This window comes from Pleuronectes platessa, chromosome 9 (genome assembly GCF_947347685.1).
Source record: "Pleuronectes platessa chromosome 9, fPlePla1.1, whole genome shotgun sequence".
Lineage (NCBI taxonomy): Eukaryota > Metazoa > Chordata > Actinopteri > Pleuronectiformes > Pleuronectidae > Pleuronectes > Pleuronectes platessa.
The window spans coordinates 6,907,180-6,925,339 of NC_070634.1; the positions used below are offsets into that span (position 1 = coordinate 6,907,180).

The 18,160-nt window shown below is 43.9% G+C and overlaps 1 protein-coding gene across 6 annotated transcripts in view; it reads right to left on the reverse strand.

Moving 5' to 3' along the window:
* The window catches only part of herc2 (HECT and RLD domain containing E3 ubiquitin protein ligase 2), a 42,755-nt gene that overhangs the window by 17,228 nt on the left and 7,367 nt on the right, over positions 1-18,160 (reverse strand). For 4 of the 6 annotated variants that reach the window (XM_053429803.1, XM_053429804.1, XM_053429801.1 and 1 more), the window contains exons 7-55: positions 17,487-17,628; positions 16,823-16,927; positions 16,536-16,707; positions 16,115-16,288; positions 15,534-15,722; positions 15,279-15,430; positions 14,630-14,787; positions 14,406-14,519; positions 14,049-14,300; positions 13,773-13,966; positions 13,495-13,695; positions 13,123-13,351; positions 12,870-12,994; positions 12,451-12,629; positions 12,177-12,361; positions 11,928-12,083; positions 11,651-11,836; positions 11,286-11,462; positions 11,091-11,194; positions 10,852-11,002; positions 10,529-10,743; positions 10,307-10,439; positions 9,989-10,116; positions 9,671-9,866; positions 9,451-9,584; positions 9,091-9,267; positions 8,854-8,990; positions 7,399-7,550; positions 7,100-7,291; positions 6,794-6,981; positions 6,486-6,678; positions 6,211-6,393; positions 5,939-6,123; positions 5,523-5,670; positions 5,242-5,438; positions 4,880-5,110; positions 4,645-4,783; positions 4,241-4,387; positions 3,608-3,747; positions 3,224-3,491; positions 2,883-3,025; positions 2,698-2,796; positions 2,451-2,619; positions 2,204-2,329; positions 1,965-2,073; positions 1,734-1,873; positions 1,411-1,601; positions 1,197-1,302; positions 905-996 (exon numbers count right to left, since the gene is read on the reverse strand). In XM_053429803.1, the coding sequence (XP_053285778.1) occupies positions 905-996; positions 1,197-1,302; positions 1,411-1,601; positions 1,734-1,873; positions 1,965-2,073; positions 2,204-2,329; positions 2,451-2,619; positions 2,698-2,796; positions 2,883-3,025; positions 3,224-3,491; positions 3,608-3,747; positions 4,241-4,387; positions 4,645-4,783; positions 4,880-5,110; positions 5,242-5,438; positions 5,523-5,670; positions 5,939-6,123; positions 6,211-6,393; positions 6,486-6,678; positions 6,794-6,981; positions 7,100-7,291; positions 7,399-7,550; positions 8,854-8,990; positions 9,091-9,267; positions 9,451-9,584; positions 9,671-9,866; positions 9,989-10,116; positions 10,307-10,439; positions 10,529-10,743; positions 10,852-11,002; positions 11,091-11,194; positions 11,286-11,462; positions 11,651-11,836; positions 11,928-12,083; positions 12,177-12,361; positions 12,451-12,629; positions 12,870-12,994; positions 13,123-13,351; positions 13,495-13,695; positions 13,773-13,966; positions 14,049-14,300; positions 14,406-14,519; positions 14,630-14,787; positions 15,279-15,430; positions 15,534-15,722; positions 16,115-16,288; positions 16,536-16,707; positions 16,823-16,927; positions 17,487-17,628 (8,003 nt within the window). The remainder of the gene's footprint in view (positions 1-904; positions 997-1,196; positions 1,303-1,410; positions 1,602-1,733; positions 1,874-1,964; positions 2,074-2,203; positions 2,330-2,450; positions 2,620-2,697; positions 2,797-2,882; positions 3,026-3,223; positions 3,492-3,607; positions 3,748-4,240; positions 4,388-4,644; positions 4,784-4,879; positions 5,111-5,241; positions 5,439-5,522; positions 5,671-5,938; positions 6,124-6,210; positions 6,394-6,485; positions 6,679-6,793; positions 6,982-7,099; positions 7,292-7,398; positions 7,551-8,853; positions 8,991-9,090; positions 9,268-9,450; positions 9,585-9,670; positions 9,867-9,988; positions 10,117-10,306; positions 10,440-10,528; positions 10,744-10,851; positions 11,003-11,090; positions 11,195-11,285; positions 11,463-11,650; positions 11,837-11,927; positions 12,084-12,176; positions 12,362-12,450; positions 12,630-12,869; positions 12,995-13,122; positions 13,352-13,494; positions 13,696-13,772; positions 13,967-14,048; positions 14,301-14,405; positions 14,520-14,629; positions 14,788-15,278; positions 15,431-15,533; positions 15,723-16,114; positions 16,289-16,535; positions 16,708-16,822; positions 16,928-17,486; positions 17,629-18,160) is intronic. The other 2 variants (XM_053429805.1, XM_053429802.1) reach the window with 2 other exon arrangements.

An 18,160-nucleotide genomic window follows, 5' to 3' on the forward strand; every position in this document is an offset into this window, starting at 1 on the left:
TCGCTAATTACACATTTGACCACGGGGGGCAGTGTTTGAAAAAAAACGCCACAGTCCTACTCAGTTACCTGCGACTGGCTGCGAGTTACCGTGTAGTTCCATTTCCAAAGTAAACATGAAGAGGTCACGGCGAAGTGTTGCATGGGACCATTTTGAGTTAAAAAATGACTTGGTTCACTGCCAACACTGCGAAGCTATCCCAGAGGCTGGGGGAGACGAGGAGCCTGCGTTGTCTGACACGGACGAGGGGAGCGCAAACACCGGAGCCGCGGCCAGGCTAGCCAAGTTAGCACGGAGCTACCTGTGTATCACGGCGACGTCAGTCCCCTCAGAGCGGGTTTTTCGGCGGCTGGACTGGCGGTCACCAGGCTGCGTTCGCGTCTGACCCCAGAGCAGTTTAACATGCTCAACTTTCTCAACACAAATCCGTAGGCTGGTGCTGAAGTTGTATGTGAGTTACTGGTTATTTTTATGAAGCTTTCTCGACTCGGTACCTTGTTTGATAGTTTTGAGTTACATTTGGCAAAACCAGACCTAAGTATTATATATTTGTAGTTGTTGTTTAACATTGTTTTTTTTATATTATTATTATTTTATTTTGGAGGGAAAAAAAACGAGGGTCAGTTGTGTTTAGTAGCACCGGCTTCTAGCTGTCGGCTCCGCTGCTTAAGATTACGGCAGCGCATATTTTGTTCATCTTGTAATAAAGATCTCAATGAAGAAACATGCTTTTTTTTTCACTGCATTTTAATGTAGCTTATAAATAGTTAATTTTTTAACTTGAAAATATTAATGATTAATCGAAAATTCGTCATTAACTCTCCCGACGAAGACAATTTAATCGAACGCCCATCCCTAGTAAAAAGCAACGATTTGAAGTTGACGTCAAACTAAACCAACCAACCTCAGTGCAGTCTGTCAGCAGGAGGACAGTGGTGTCTGTGGGATTGATGTTGATTGTCTTCAGCTCAATCAAGTTGTTCAAAGAGCTTCCACCTGTATATTAAATCAAATGTACATATGCTGATGAAAAATGTCTCTTATCTTCAAAGAAATAAACATGTCTCTTTTTAACAATGTGAAAATCACCATAGTGATTATTCAAACATTAAACCTGCACCATACAACTGTTTGATGGCAAAGATGCCCACTACATGTGTGAACTGAGGGGCCACAATTAAAACTAAATATCTGACCTGACACCACCACTAGTGACGGCATGTAGCTGCTGTCTGCGGGGTCCACAGTCATCTTCAGCCTGTGTACAAGTACGTCAGGGAAAAGCTCCAGACGAATCCAGTGCTGCAGAGTGAAGAATGACAAATCCTCTCAGCTGATGCATTACACGACAATAAAGATAGCTTAATAGCTGTCCTTCATCTCATTAGCGTATGGAATTCAATCTCTTGCCTTTCCCTGTGAGCCGGAGGACTGCCAGCACTGATCACTACAGTCAATGAGCCGTGAGGCCTGGTTAACCGAGGAGGAGACGCTGATGGTCTTGACGGCACGAGACCAATCGTCAATCAGCATCCCGCGCTGGCTGCTGTGATGCTTCTTGAGCTGTTTTCCTGAGCGGCCGCAGAATGAAGGAGACTGGCCTGATGGAAGGGAAGATGAACAGCTTCAAACAAATGTACACACAAATGTAAACACACACACACAAATGTACACACACAACACACAACACACACACACACACACAACAATATATGACAGAACATGTGACCAACCAGGCTCGTTGATTCTGCCAAAGGAATGTCTGGTGTTGTGTTTGCGCGTCTTGAAGCAGTTTTCACAGAAGTCAAAGTCGTCACAGCTCCTACATTTGAACCTGGGACCATTTATTGGGAACATCTGACAGCCATCACACCTGCAAATAGTGCAGAGATGGCATTGAAACGACATGTTTGGATACATAGATACTGTAACTGGGTAAAGAGGAATCTTAAACGTATCCTTACCTCACTCCCGGGTGAACACTGGGCACAAGCTCCATCTCAGACAACAAGCCAGTCCAGTGGGACTGCTGAGAGAAGTCTACTATTACATCCTTTCCATTGGCACTGAAAGCTAAAACAAAATGTTAAGGTCTATTAGTAGAGAGCACAGAGGAACATTAAACAAAAATATTTGTCAGGTTATAAAAACAGTTCAGAAAATGGATATGATACAAGATTAAGGGCTACATGTGACAGCTTACCTTTCACCACTCCCACACTCCTATGAGTGACAGAGCCCCACTTGTACTTTGGCGTTGTGACTGTGGGTTTCACCCTCACTTTGTCACCGATTTTTATATGGGATGGAGAAGTTTGTGGTGGGAATCCTGGTAAAGGAAATAAGGACCCAAAACAGGTCAAAGGGTTTTAGGGGGGAAAAAGTGGCCAAAGTTTCTCCAGCGTGAGTCACTGATAATTACCAGCATCACAATGAAATCTCAAACTTACCAAGTAGCTCGATGTGGATGTAGCGGACCCAGTACGTTCCTCCTTTCTGTTGCCAGTCACACTGCACGTTTAAGTCATGGAGTCCATCTCGGTCCAGTTTAATCACTTTCCCCACATCTCCATCATACACTTCCTCATACGTTCGGCAGCACTTCACCATCATCCCCACCTGCACAGAAGTCCGTGATCATTCAGGCTCATGTCATGATTCTTTCAACCAGATTCAGGAAAATGCTGCTGCTCTTACCTGAATGTTTTCTCTGATATACACAGCATAATCATCATTGCTTTGGAAATCTGATCTTTTCTTAAACGTCTGGCTTTCAGTCACCACTGCACCTGATGGCTAATGTAAAACACAAGGAATATTACTGCCGCTCGTCCATTACCGAGTGAGTTATGGCAGAAATAAAAAACAAAGGAATAAAGTACCACAGAGAATGTCGGCTCAGCCTCCTCCAGCTCCTCGAGCACCTCCTCATCAGAGTATTCATCTGACACAGTGTCGGCATCTGACAGCTCAGTGACATGAACGTCTGGATGGTCCAGCAGCCAGCTCACCAGAGCCTCCACACCTGATGTACATGCTCAGTTACTCTCCAAAGTATATTTCAAAACGTTCTGTTAAAATCTAGAGATTCAAATATAGTACGCACAGCTGCTGTGATAGTTACAGAGTCTTAGCTACATTGATATAGACAGAGGGTGAACGTTTCAAAAACAAGCACTCCAACATATTCACTAATTTAGTTTCATGGTATATAATCATATACCTGGTGCACCAGAGGTACTGCTGGTAGTTCCAGACAGAGACTTCAATGCAAACTCAATATTCTTGCGTGGAAACCCCATTTCCATGAGCTGGAGGACTAAGGGTAATGGAGGGACAGGGGACGTCTTCTGTTTCTTCTGTTTAGGTGGTCTGACATGTTGTATGGTGACAGGTGTGGTGGCCTCACTGGAGCTGCTCTCTTCGAACAGGGGAGAAGATGGATGGGCTGATTCCACAGCCAGGTACTGACACACTGCCAGAGCCGCTGCCTATATGTCCAGAGATACAAAGATAAACTGAGGTCCAACTAAACAGAGCAGCTGAACCATTCTGCTGGTATCACTTATGGGTTGCAAGGTTGCTAACGGGAAGTCTATTGACTCACCTCCATCTCTTGTCTGTCAAAAATGGCTTTCATCGGGGAGGGCTGAGTGGCAGCGGACAAGAGCTGCTGCAGGAGGATGAGTGGAGGCAGTGGTCCCTCAGGAGACAAGTCTCCCACATCAGGAGACACCACTGGATCCTCTGCAAACACAAAGAGATGATAGGGAGTGTTGAGACATCAAAATCTAATTTTACATTTTTAACAAAGGTACATACGATATGTTAGTATAAAATGTTTGTTAAAACTGAGCTCTGCAACTTAGTTTACATCCACCTACATCTCCTATAATCTCAGGAAAACTTCCACAGTGTGCTATGTAAACACGCTGGCTAATCAGACACTGCTGAATTTGTCCTCCCACACAGGAGCTGTGTTGTCTCAAAAAGATTCACTAATTGTGCAAGTCCACCCACTGGGTGCTATGATAGAACCCCCAAAGCAGGAGAGTACATATTACATTTTCTATTTCAACCAAGATTACTGAACTGGGAAAACCATCTATGGAAGTAAATCTAAAATACATTAAATAAGAAGACACACAACAAATGACTACGTAAGACCCTAAGAAACATATAAGTAGTGTATCAACTTATTTTCTTTGCTTAAATTATTGATCTCAGATTATTATCTCACCACTGGGGTTGGGTCCAATGTCCAGGACTGCCGGCTGAGACAGGATCTGTCTAAGTTTGTCCTGATGAGAGAGCAGGGCCCGCGCTGCTTTCAATATATACAGCCTCAGCTGCTGACAGCGTAGTAAGTGGATGTCCACCTGGTCAGCTGGAGACATAATAGGTTTAATATAACTCACCTGACACAACAATAAGACACTAAACCGAAACATCTTCCATAGCTTAGAACCTTATGTTATGGTCATTATTTAAGAGGGAATAAGACAAGCAATTATTTATCACAAAGCCTCATAACTTGACTGAACAATAATTTGAATACAGTTAATAATATTTAGATTTTATGAGCCAGATATCAGAATATTAAGTTGACAAGATTTGTGTTGTGTCCCTGAGCAGTCTCTGTACCTGTCAGTCCTCGGCCAAGGGATTTCTTCATGCGCTGTTTCTCCAGTTTGCTTCCAGCCAGGCTGACCAGCTGAGCCCAGACTGCCAACATGGGCTCAGTGAAGGGCAGGTTCTGCACGCTGAAGGATACTGCATGTAGCTGAGGAAAACAACCATTAAATAAAGTCAGTATTTGACTGTGAAAGTAATACCAATGTGTGAGTTGTATGTGCTGTATGAGCCTCTAAGTACATACCGGTCTGAGATGACTGAGCAAGCAAACCCTACAGGTCCTCATCTCCTGAAACTGCACAGTGATTCGTCCTTTAGGGGTGATGCGTGTGACTGTTCCTTCTCCGTACTCCTCGTGAATGACCTGGCCGCCAAGCCTGAGGCGCCCATCAATTCCTCCAATCACTGATAGCACAGCCATCAGACTGCCCACTCTGGGACCCTCCGAATCAGGAAAATATTCCTCCAGGAAACACTGAAATAAGGATATGAGCAGATTGGATTCAAAATTTGTATACAACTGAATTTATAATTAAAGTCACAATCAAAGTATTGCTGAGGTTTGAATTTTTAACACAGACATTTCTTAAAAGGAAGAATTCTTACTGCCTCAGATTGGCATCCTGCTATAACATCTCCGATGGCACTGAGCTGAGCGTTGATGTAATCATTGATCAGACTGGTCCACTGGCCTAGAGAGTGCAGCGTACGCAGGACAGCAACAATCTCCTCAGCCAGGGTACTGCTGTGAGTGGCTGTAAGAGATGCCTGAGGGCGGGACTTCCTCCTTCGCAGGGAACCTTCTGTGAGGAGGAAGTAGCGACTTTAAAAGACATATTACAGCAATAACATTAATTTTCTCATTTAAACCTGAATCAATGCTGCACCTCTGAGAAGGGGCAGGTCTGACGAGCAGGTGCTCAGTAAAGTTCCCAAGAATGTGAACAACTTCTCCACCAGGAACTTCATGTCCTGAGAGCGCTCCATCTTGTCCCATGAGGGCAGGACTGCCTGCAGGAGACGTAGTGCCAGGATCTGGAGAGATGCAAGATGCATGAGATAAAGGGGTGTCAACTCCAGAATAATAATAATGTTTATTTTTGCACAACTACTTGAATCCTAACTTGATTGCATCCTCTCCATTTCAGTAACTCAAATAGAACAACAACATCAGAAAATGTATGAATAAACCTCATCCAACTATATTCAACTTAGCATAGGGCTCTTTTATGACCTCTCTACTCCACATCTGGACTGCAGAATCTATATCATAAACTCCTTGCACACAATTACAGTAACCCACCTGTCTCTGCAGAGTAACGGCATTGAAGGACTGGTGTCCCTCAACGATTCGGATGAGCAGGTTGATCCATGCAGAGGTGCTCAGCGTGCTGCAAATCTGGGGCATGACAGCAATGCTGCGTATAAAGCCCAGTGTGCACCAGCTTCTGTGCTGCTCCCGAGACACCAACCTGTGGGAGTGACAGCCTGAAAACAAATGCAAGTCGAGTAAGAATAAGTTAACAAATAAGTTATTCTTTGAAAAGCTGTTTACCAACATAGTGGTTCAGCTACCTGACTTGTCACTAGCTCCACTTTCCACAAGCATCCTCAGCAGCCCACACAGGGTGCGTGTAGCATCTGTCTGCAGCACCTCTGCGTAGATCCCAGCTGAAAGAGACAGTGACTTCAGCAGGTTGACAGTGCTGGTCAGCATCATAGCTGTCGGGTGGCTGCTCTTCTCCATCAGTTCCCCTTCTGTAACAAAGAGCAGGATTTAGAGATGAGGAGTTGAGCTCTCATCTGGTTTGTAGTTATGTTCTTTACTGAGACGGTGATATTAAAATTACCTGTGTCATCCTCTGTATCGGAGTCCTCGGTGGGAGGCTGGGCAGCAGGTGGTGGCTCTGCCAGTTTAAGATCATACTTGCCCTCTTTGCCCATTCTGTAGGAGTTGGTGCTGCTTGTGTCCCACTGGACCCTGATCCAGCCATCTTCACCCAGCTCTCCGATGACCCTGCCCAGACCTGGTGCTGGACCGTCCTGGACAAAGCATGCATGGTGTCAAATACTGAACAGCAGGGCCTTTCTTACCCGCTTTAGCTACAACAAAGCATTCCTTCAGTTATCTTAATTACTATAAAATAATTTCAGGTACCTGGTCTCCCCATTTCCAGTCCACTCCCCTCATGACCCTGGTGCCTATCTTCATCATGGCAGCCAGCTCTGGTCCAGAGGCAGGAAGAGGGGCAGGGGTAGCCTCCTTTCTGGACTCCTCCAGTACTGTGGCAGAGCCTCCGTGTGCACATAAACTCAGATCGTCCTCACTGCTGTCTGTGCTGGGTCCTGGAAACAGAAGAATAAAAAATACATCACACACCTGCAACCATAAAGATGGACAGGTACACTATGCATCTGCTCCGGCTCAACTGAGTGTTGAATATTTAACTTGAGCAGTACTCACCTATGAGCCTGAGGATGCTCTGGGTGAGAGCAAGTATGCCAGAATTTAGCAAGAGACTGAGGCTGTTGGAGCCGTGTTTGAGCGAAAGCATGTGTATCATGGACAGAAGGAAGCGGGCTTGTGGAATGGTGCCGAGACTTGGTCCCGCTGGGTTTTCATTGGTGATGGTCTGGAGAGGAACAGGCTGCACACCTGGTTACGAGACAAACAGATGGTCAATACATTGTGTGCAAATATTATATCATACAAATAGCAGTTAATATTTATGAAAATAAAAACTGTAAATTCCCACCACTCACCGAGCTCTTTGAAACGGGCGCTGGCCTCCAGCAGGACGTTGCGAACGTTGTGAATGGCCCAGGAATACAACTTGCCAAAGGTCACCTCCAAAAGCATGCGGTTGAAGGGAGGGATCAGATCCACGTCCTTCAGGCAGTCAGACAGGGCCTCTCTGAAGAGGAAAGTTGAAACCGCAAAGATAAATAAATAACGCCGTCACTTTTTATTCACAATTGGAACATGTATTCGTACGTTGGGGGGGGAAACTATGTATTTAAACTGTCGGATGACCTGTTAGAATAAAAAAGATCCATTCTAGAAGCACATCAGTCCGTTTGAAGTAGTTTGTCTCCTGATCCAGCGATCACTGCCAGCTTAACCTACAGCACACCCTCTTGAGCCATCAGTCAATTAAGTCCTTAATGTTACTTTGTTGCGTAAGCAAGCAAAGGCGTCCTGAGCAGACAAGGATGTCCCTAGGCTTGTAAGGCTACCGACGAGCTGAGCAATCTCAAGAGTCAACCCCGTTTGACTGCATGTGTGCATGTTTGAAAACCCAATTTGAAAACTGGAAAATTTGTGCGGCCCACCCACACCTTTGATCACAACTATATGATCCACACACAGGACTATAATTATCTATTACCAAACATATTATTCATTTTATAGCTAAAATAATTGTATATGAACGTAGGCATATACAGTGCAAATCCAATAACATCCGCATTTAAGCATAACAATTTGCAAAGCAACCAATGTAAAAAACATGAATTGCAATTAGTGGATTGTTAAAAATATATTCTTGCTGTTTGTATAACAGAGCACAACGAGAATATCAGGGAGAAAAAAAACACATTTGAGGCATAACCAAATATACCTAAGGCGTTTAAGGCATTTAAGGCCCCCCCCCCACTAACTGACATTAACACTGCGCACGCACACAGGGGGTTGTCCTCAGGGCCAGCGACAGGTACTAACTTGAGTCCTTTCTGCGAGTCCTCTTTTTTAGTTTTCAATGATTCAGTTTGAATTTCTGATTCCCCTTCGTCATTAGCAGCTTTCCTCTGCTCTATCTTGCTCGACACAGCACACAGCAGAGTTCTCCCTCACCTATGATTCCCCTACTAATGATGTGTTCATGTGTTAATGTGACGGTCAGCAAAATCAATGACACCTACTATATAGGTAAGATAAAATAAGAACAACGTGGAATTTATATCTCTTGTCTTTGTTTCATTAAATATGATGATTATTTTATTTTTTTAATCACTCATATGTTTTTTTGTGGAAATCAACGCTTACTTACAAATCTGAAACTTTTTTATCTATTTATTTTCTGATGACCTCGCACATCCCACCTGTGGTGACTTCACCGCCCAGCAGGGGGCCGCGGCCCACACTTCGGGAATTACTGCTCTACAGGATTAGGGGAAATAACTTAATTCCTTATTATAGATCTTAAACTGCAGACTCACCCAATGTTGGTCCCTTCTGGTATGACCCTCTGCCAGCCACAGAGCATTGCATATTGCACCGATGGCAGTAGGAAGCTTTTGGAGGCCAACTTCAGCATGGTGTCGATGCCCTCAAGCCTGACCTCAGCCCTCTCCAGCTGTGACGACATGGACGTAACAAAGTGGTTATGTTTTGACTTTTGGTATTTTACAGACAGACAGTGAAGTTACAGATCACCTCCTTTCATAAACTGTCACCTGTTTCAGAAGGCACTTCCTCATCTTTTCTACATCCAGAGGCTCTTCTTTCAGTACAAACTCCACTATTGTTGACATAAGGCTGGACTTGGAGAAGACCCCGACAACACTGTGTTTCAGCCACCGGTACTTCTGAACATGGGCCACGGTGTTTAAAATCGGCTGCCATTTGTCTTGCTGTAAAAATTATAAAAGATACAGGAATGTCAGTTTGCACTGTAAACAACTGTTAATGCTAACATTGACAGCAACAAGCAAGCCATCTTAATGGAAAATAAAAATGAGTTTTGATAAACATGTGTTGTGTGTTTTATTCTTCAACCTCGTCAGATCTTGTAAAAATATAGCTCAATAAAAAACCTTGGATGTCTTGCTGGCGGGTGATTTTCTATCCGCAGTTGTGGGGCTGATGTTGACATCAAGTTCTTCTTCATTGGTCCCTTCATTTTCCAGCTTTGGCTCTTCAATGTCAGCCGAATCTGACTTCTTAGGCACTAAAACAATAGAATAGATTTAGTTCAGAAAATGTTTTAATATCGCTAAACTTTCATCACTTTGTTGTGGGTTTTGAATAACACACCTCTTTTTTTCCTTCGGTCCCTGATTAGTTTCTGGGTGATCCTCCTCCAGCGGGGCTGAGAGCTCAGCTGCTTCAGTTTGGACACTATGGACAGGTCGCTGCTTACGGCTGGACGCAGCTCATTAAAGAGGAATCGCAGACGCTCAATGACAGGGGCACACACCTCTTTGTATGAGCGTCCTTGCTCCTGATGGGTCTAAAATAATAGGAACAAAGCCGACATGTCATTTAAACCCTGCTCTTCATCTATTCTCCTGTGTACCACAAGTTACCAGCAGAATATTTGAGTATTTCATTATCATGAAGCAGGAATCATACCTTGATTAGAGAACACTTTGCCTGGTAGACCATGCGACACACATCAATCACAGATTTAGGGAGGGACCTCTGCTTCCCTTGGTCCACTCCCAAGGCAAATTGACTGACAAGTGAAAGAGCAATGTGACCTGTGACAGGTGGAGATTATTGGTCAAATTGCTGTAAAAAATAATAGTACGGGATATTGTGCAGTTGCAGAAAGGAAAGACTAAACTGAAATATGAAAAAAAACTAAACAATAATAACGACAACATTTTAGCGAATAAAAAAAGAGCCTATATTTGCTCCTCAAAACTCAAAGTCCAGTTGCTAGGCTACCGAGGTCTTGATGTTTGAGCAGGCAGCAGAGCAGCAGGCGGCCAACTTCCTCCACAGGGTGTTCCAGGGGGAAGGTGATGGGTGTAATAAGATGGTACTGCTTACAGCAACGTTCAATTTGGCATAGGAAGTCCTATAATGTCACAAACAAAAAGAGAAGGTGAAAGCATGACTCCATCCTTTGGCTTCATGATCACTGTCTCATTTGTCTCGTGCTTGTACCTTCACAGTGTGGTCCTGAGTGGTGTTGTCAGCGATGGCCTGCAGGAAAGGCTGCGCATGGTCACTGAGGGTTATTCTTCGGGAGTAGAGTTTGGCTTTGTCTGGAGTGGTTGTTCCGAGGGAGGTGCAGTGGTCTTCATCCTTCTCTTCATTGTAGTTATAGTGGATCTGACTGGTTTGAAGACCCCCAGAGAAAATGGAGGACTGGAGCCATTCTGTGCAAATAGATGAAGAATTTGAGTTCAAATTAATTGCAGTTTTTTCAAATGGAGACCAACATCTGAATCTTCAAACAAGGTTGGTTTAAAAATCATGAAACCCACTGGCACATTCAAGCTCAATGGGGGACAGGGGAGTGCTCTTGGCCAGGTAGGAGGCGTGGAGTCCCAGTAGCAGTCCCAGGTTCCTCTCTGTGTCAATAAGAGGGGAGGACAGACTGCTGAGGTCTGGAGTGGTGACCGTCTCCTGGTTAGGCTGTAAATGATCAAATATAATAAGATTAGAACCAATGATAGTAAGAATTTACAATGTAGAAAAAATTAAACATTGGATTAGCTGGTACCTCCATATACTGGCCAACACAAAAGACCTGCATCGACTCTCTGGTGTCTTCAAACTGCAGAGCAGCTTCCAAAGCAACCACAGGGTCCTCTCCTGCAAACTGAGCTGTGAAAGATACGACAAGATAAAACTTATTTATACAATCTGTAAAAACTTCATGGAATTTGACACAATAAAGGTTTATTTGTATCATTACCCAGGATACTGTTTCCTGCTAACGACTGGGACTGAGCCTGGAAGTCCTTGATGTCATAGACCTTTCCATCTATTACTGTCCAGAAACCACCGTCTTTGTTGTGATTCTCCAGGTCAGCCTTGCGAATGAGGGAAACTTCTTCATTGTTCTTGGAACTTTGACCTGTGAAGAAGGACCCTGCCACAGCAGAATAAGATCTAGTTACGCTCAAATCATAAAAGTGTGAATAACCATCAAATTTACAATCTTGATTCTAATAAATCCACTTCAGGGACATGTAAGCTAAGCCATTTTGTGGGAGGAAATGCGGAGGATCTCCGAAGTTATGTACATGTCTGAGAGCAGCTATACTGTCAGTGTTTTACCCATAATGCCCGGCCATGCCAGATCCTCATTATCGTCCCTCTCATGGCCTGGAGCCAGGTGATTGAAACGGTCGAGGTGCTCAAGGAGTCCAGCAAGGAGAGGGATAGAACCAGTCTCCTGCATCAGACCTGCATCAATGGTGAGGAGGAGGACGATGGACACCACCAACTCAGGCAGAAGGACTCCTACAAGTGAAAAGACAGAAAGCCATCTTTTAGAGCATTTTAAAAGATGTAATTCTCATCCTGCACACACATTTCTGCAAGAGGAAATTACCAGTTAGATCTCCTTCTATAACACGAGAGACCTCAGCAAAATGGCGGCGACCAGTAGAGGCAATACTTGTCGCCACTGGGAGGATGTCTCCAATGTGCGTACATAAAAGAGCTATGTATTTCTTTAACAGTGAACCAACACCGAGAAGCTCTGGATCTGCAAAAACAGAGGAATCACATGTTTCTTATATGAAGCCTTTTTTAATCCAGGATGAGTAGAGAAAGCATTTGGGTAGAAAGAATGACTCACTGTATCCATTCACATTCTCTGTGCCACTGACTCCCAGGTAGAGTTTGCTAACAAGCAGCCTCTGGAAGCGCAGCAGCAGGTCGAGAGATGCAGAGCGTTCCTTGCTGACATGCTCTGCCTCTAAATAGTTGGATATGCGGCAAGCAACATCCTTCAACCTTGCGATGGTCTGGGAAGCAATGTTCCTGGGGAAACGAAAATGTAAATCTGTTGGATGGCAGTGAGGGGTTATGCTGTACAGTCTACACTATAAATTCAGGCAAAGTGAATGCACCTCAACAGCTGCTGTACAAGTTGCACGAGAGGCAGGCTTTGTTTCCCTGCTGACTCGTAGATGCCGGTGTTGATAAGATCTTTGTCCAGCATGGTGCGACAACGGTGCATGGTGGAGGCATTGGCCTCCTGCTCATCGATCTCCTTCTCTTTCTGAGCCTCCTTCTTGGCTTCAATATCCTGTCATGAAAAACATGAGTGGGAAAAACAAAGAGGGAAAAAACTGAATAACAGTTATTTGCAAACAGAAATCTGTCATTTACTGTACAACGAGTCTAATTGTTTTAGACCAAATAGCTGACTGAAAAATAACCTTGAAACCTGGCTTTTGGAGTCTTTCATTTTAAATCAGCCTCTCAGGCCAAAGGCAAATCTCCATCAACATTTTGTAAAAATAATGGAGTGATAACACACACAGACCTGTATCTCAGCAGTGATGGCTGCATTCAGTGCAGATTCCAACCCTCCATCAGCCATTAAGCTGCTGACCAGCAGGTCGATCATGAAGCGACGACCCGCACTCACACTCATCTCATTTCCAGATGCTGAAATAAATAAATAAAACTTCAATCCACCCATCCCTATCTTGTATTCTGTGCACATGCAAATTAACAGAATTAATGGACTACCAAGTGTTTCATCAGTATTAGCAAATGTTGGGATTTTCACTCACCAGCATTAGGCAGAAGTGAGGATAATGCCCTCGCTCTTTCCTCCGCAGTGGGCAGCAGCACTGACCAGCCACTTTGGAGGACAGCCTGGGCAGCTGCTTGCACTGTATTGAGCACCCCAGCATTGCTAGCTAATACTACCACTGTTTGTTTCAGGTTGTTGAGCAGCACACTGCCAAGCCCTAATCCCAACTCCTCTGGATTTACCTGGTTACTGATTGCGGCATGGAGCTATGGACAGAGAGGGAATATTTCAGAAGGGTTATCTGCTGTTGTTTTTACGATAAACTGAGATGTTAGAAATAACGAGGCAGAGTCATGAGTTAAACTCTGCGTTAGAGAAGAGTCCGATCTGTTGATAGACCACTGCCTACCTGGAGCCTGAGCAGGTTGAGCGTGGCTACTACCATACACTCTTTCTCCTGCGGGGGAGGCCAGTCTGAGCTGCCATCCATTCCCTCGCTGACCTGCCTCAGGAGCAGGTCCAGCTGCTCAAAGGACATGGGACATACGTCCACTACGAAGGGCACACGCTGCCCAACCGACCACTCTGAGCATGAGGACCAGGCAAAGCTCTGAAAACAAACAAATGCTCGGTGTTGAATCTATCTACACTCATTATAACTATTGGAAAGACAGTCCTGTATATTACCTGTCCTGGGCCACAGGAGATCCCCATAATTTGTTTGGAGTTGAGCCCTGGCAGGGCTTTGGGCTGCTTCTTGTTAGAAAAGAGTGTATCAAAGTGCTGAAGTTTATCGTTGCTGCCCCAACTGTGCACCTCTCCATCGTCTGTCAGGGCTAAGCAGTGGGTAGATCCCACAGCAATATCCACAACTTTCTTCCCTGATTGCATACAAAAAAAGACAGAAATCAGTATTTGCATTAAAAAAAACTACTGACGATTTTCAATTTATAGGCAACTCACCCTCTAAACTGTCAAGTAACTTTGGGTAGCGGACGTGCTCATCAGAGCCATGACCGAGTCGTTGATTGTCTCCTTTTCCCCAGGTGTACACTTGGCCATCTTTGGTGAGGGCCACTGAAAACTGGCTGCCGCAGCACACCTTCACTATGTCCAGGTCCTGAAGCTTCTCCACAAGTTTGGGCGTCTTGCAGCCGTCACTGCCACCGCGGCCCAGTTTGCCGTAGTCTCCATCTCCCCAGGACCAAACCTGACCTATGGAAACAAAAAAGTAAGTGAATTATAAATAATACTGTGATAGTTTGGGTAATGCGAGAGCTTTCTATGGTGAAAGTTCCAGCCAACAACCACTATTCTTACCATTTTCTGTCACAGCAAGTGTTTGTGCATCACCACTTCCACATGCCACATCCATCACCTTCAGTCCCTTCAGTGCTGTCACTAGCATGGGCGTAGTCTGATCCTCGCTGGAGCCTAAAACCCCATCAAATGACGAACCCATTTTCATAGATATATCACACACACCAACAAGAATTACATCAAAGCAAGGCAGTGTACTGCAGGTTCAGTGGAGAAGGACTCACCGTGGCCCAGTCGACCATAGTTCCCTCTGCCCCAAGTGTAGAGCTCGCCATCAGCCGTGACAGCAGCGCTGTATGTGCTTCCGCAAGCAATATGGACCACGTGCTTTCCTGTCTGTTTCCCATTGAAGGCTATGATCACTGCAGGCTCTTCAAGATACCTGATAAGAGACAGATATGATAGAGCACTGAAGTACTATTCTCAAATTATTTTAATAATTTGGGGAAAAAACAATAGGCCTTTAAGTAACCTTCATTTTGGTGAACGGTTTATATTTTTAGGAATTATTAATAACACAAATTCTATTCATAGAACTGTCCCTTCTTGATGTTTTCATTCTTGTCTAAAACAGAGATATTCAGGTCAGCTCAGCTCTTTTGATCTATAAATCATAAAACATTGATAGGAATGTCCTAGATTTGGAGAGTAATGCAATCCATGTTTTCACCATCTGGTTGATCAAAAATGTAATGGAGCTAAATCTGCTTTTTGTAAATGTCACTTACAAAGTCCTGTATCAAAGAACCGATTTTTAATTAATTCTCTCACTCTTATCACAATTATTTGATATTATGTGACAAGGGGGAAACATCAAACTGGATGACCTCTGAGGAATTGAAATATCAACCAGGGTATTCTCATGTAACTTACGTTGTGTCTCCATGTCCAAGGCGGCCACCATCACCGCAGCCCCAGGAGAACACCTCCCCGTTGGCTGACAGGGCCAAGTAGTGCTGCCCATCAGGATGAGCTGCGAGCTTCACAATCTTTCTGGAGCTCAGAAAGTGCATCAGAATAGGAGCCTGCAACATAATAATTTAGTGACTTAATCTTTAGCAGAATAAAGGATGTTTATTTGGCAGGTGTAGATTGCTTGACCGAAAATAACTGCATTACACAACTGACCAGGGTTGTGCTCTTGTAGTTCTGAGTGTAGACAGCACTGCTGCGCGACAGGATGAGAAAGCCTTTCTCTGAACAGACAATTTGTGTGACTCCGAGGCTGGACAGGGCTTTGCACTGAATGGGTCCACTGAGATTGGGATAAAGCTTCCAACCCAACAGGCCCCATGAAATCACCTCCTGTAAGGATCCCTGGAAGAAACAAGGTCCGATAAGGACACAAAGTCAGTCACATGATTGTTTGCTGAGACATCTCCTCTAGCAAAAATACATGACCATGAAAATTGAATTTGTTATGCCATACATGTTCATTTTTTATGGTTAGGTGTTTTACATAACCATCACATTTGATTAACTGCTCTTCCTACTTTTTCCCACAAAAGGATTCTTACTTGGGTTAAGTCTGAAGGTGACCATGTTTATCCCACCATACTAATACCAGTTAATAGGGGGCACATCACAGACATACAGTAACTAGCACAAAGATCGTTAAACAATCATGAAATTCCAGAAGTAGCATAACATGCAATAACAAAAAACTAACAAATCTGTTAACTTTTGCCACTAAATAAAAGAGTCTTCACCTTGTGTGACGTGGGAGAGTTGCACTGTGGAGGGCTGCAAGGAGAAGCCAAGCGATCCAGGTGGGCCATGATCACAACAGCTGTTTGGCGAAGGTCAATGGCTAATTCGTTATCCTGAGGCAAGGTCAAGTAGCGCAGGAAACTCTCATTTGGACTCAAAGGTGCTGTCAGGATCTAGAAATCACAGAAATTAACCAGAGAACTAATTAGATTTTTTTCTCAATCGGGTATAGGGGGACAGAGATCCATGTATTTTTTAAAAGGGGGGCAGCAAGACCCTAGCTAAGCAACACAACTCAAACATTTTGATTGAAAGGATTCTTGTTATTTTAAAAGTATAGAGAAAAGGGACACTGTTCCATTTCCAATATTTGTTTGGTATAGATCTGAACTGCTAGTGAGATATAGAGGAAGTTGTCACCTCAGCTTCCTCTTCAGGAATGGGCTCTTCCTTGCTGGTGTGTATGTTCTGAAAGCGCTGCAGGAGGGGTAGTAGAGGAGCGCTGGTTCCCTGGGTGGAGCGCTCGTTGTCCATTTCTCTTGTGCCACTTTCCCACAGACGCAGCAGTAACAGAACAGCAGACAGCAGCTGACTGGAACAACATGAAGATGAGAGGGGAAAGTGAGAAGTTAAGAAGAACAAGTGCATTTCAACTGCAGTGTGATAACAGGATAGCAAATAAACAGTTATGGAGAGTGTGTGGTTACCTGAGAGTGCCCCTCTGCACAGCCAGCTCCAGCAGGATGGCCAGGACTAGGTGCTGGTCCTGTAAAGGAATGTTGCCTTTGGTGGCGGCACTTCCATGTACGTCACTAGTCCCAAAAAGAGACAAGCATTGGGAATCATCAAGATGATCATATATATGTTATATTTTTTTTGTACTGCCACGATGTAGAATGTTTTTACAGACACTCATAACAACATCAGTGATACTGATCACACCAGACACTGCAGAAGTAAAGGCTTGTGTTGCGTGCAGTGTTTCCGATAATTCCCATACCTAGACTGTCGGCTCAATCATATTAACTTGATCTCCAACTTGGTGTTTTGCACCGTTGCTTTATTGTAGATTTATATTTTGATTTGAATGCATCTAAGCAGAGAAACTGCTGCTGCGATGTTCATGTGTGAAAGACGAACTCCGGAGGAAGTCCAGATGTCATTCCGCAGATATACTCCAGATTTAATGTTTGAAAATGGCTAAACTAAGTATTGCTAACCTGAATTTGACAAATTATCCTTTTTTTCAAATAAATGGATCTGGATGCAACTGGTGACACACAAAAATTAACCAAACAGGTTTTAGAGGTTGTATGTTTGTCTGATCACCATGTTCCACTGGTCAGGACAACAACCCTAAAAAAAACAAACCTGAGGAATTTGGTGGCTCTCTCAACAACCTCCAGCCACACTGATGACACAGTTCCCTCATCAAACAGTGTGGCCTCTGGCAGTGCTCGCAGGGCATCCAGAGACTCCTGGAGAAGCTCACTGCAAAGATCTGCATCATCTCCTGAAACAAAGCACATCAGTTATCCATTTACTAAATTGAATGTAGCATTTATACGCAGCGCAATATAAAGGTTACCCTGAGATATAAACATTATAAACAGTTTAACAGACCTAGTCACCGCACAAATGTGGAATTTATAGAAATTAAGATTTACAATATATTCCTAAATCTAAAATTACAAAGCAGTTAATGCACATAAGCATATAATGACACATATATTGCAAACTGACCACAAGTTGGTCCAAAACAAATTTTCTTTAGTATTTAGGGAAATGGTATAGGATAACTATTTTAAATCACTTATTCAATCTGAGATACTCGCTGAATGTGAGCCCATTCCATCCTGCATGAATTTATGGGATAAAACCTTCAAGCAGCAAATTTCACCAGCAACCGATCATATTGACTGTTTCTGGTCTTGCCTGTTACAGTCCCACTAAAATCTCTTTATATCTCCCCAGCATTTGGACAAATTTTCACTCAGCAGGCGGTGAGTGAAAGCGCACATTGTTACACTTCTGTTGTTCTTACA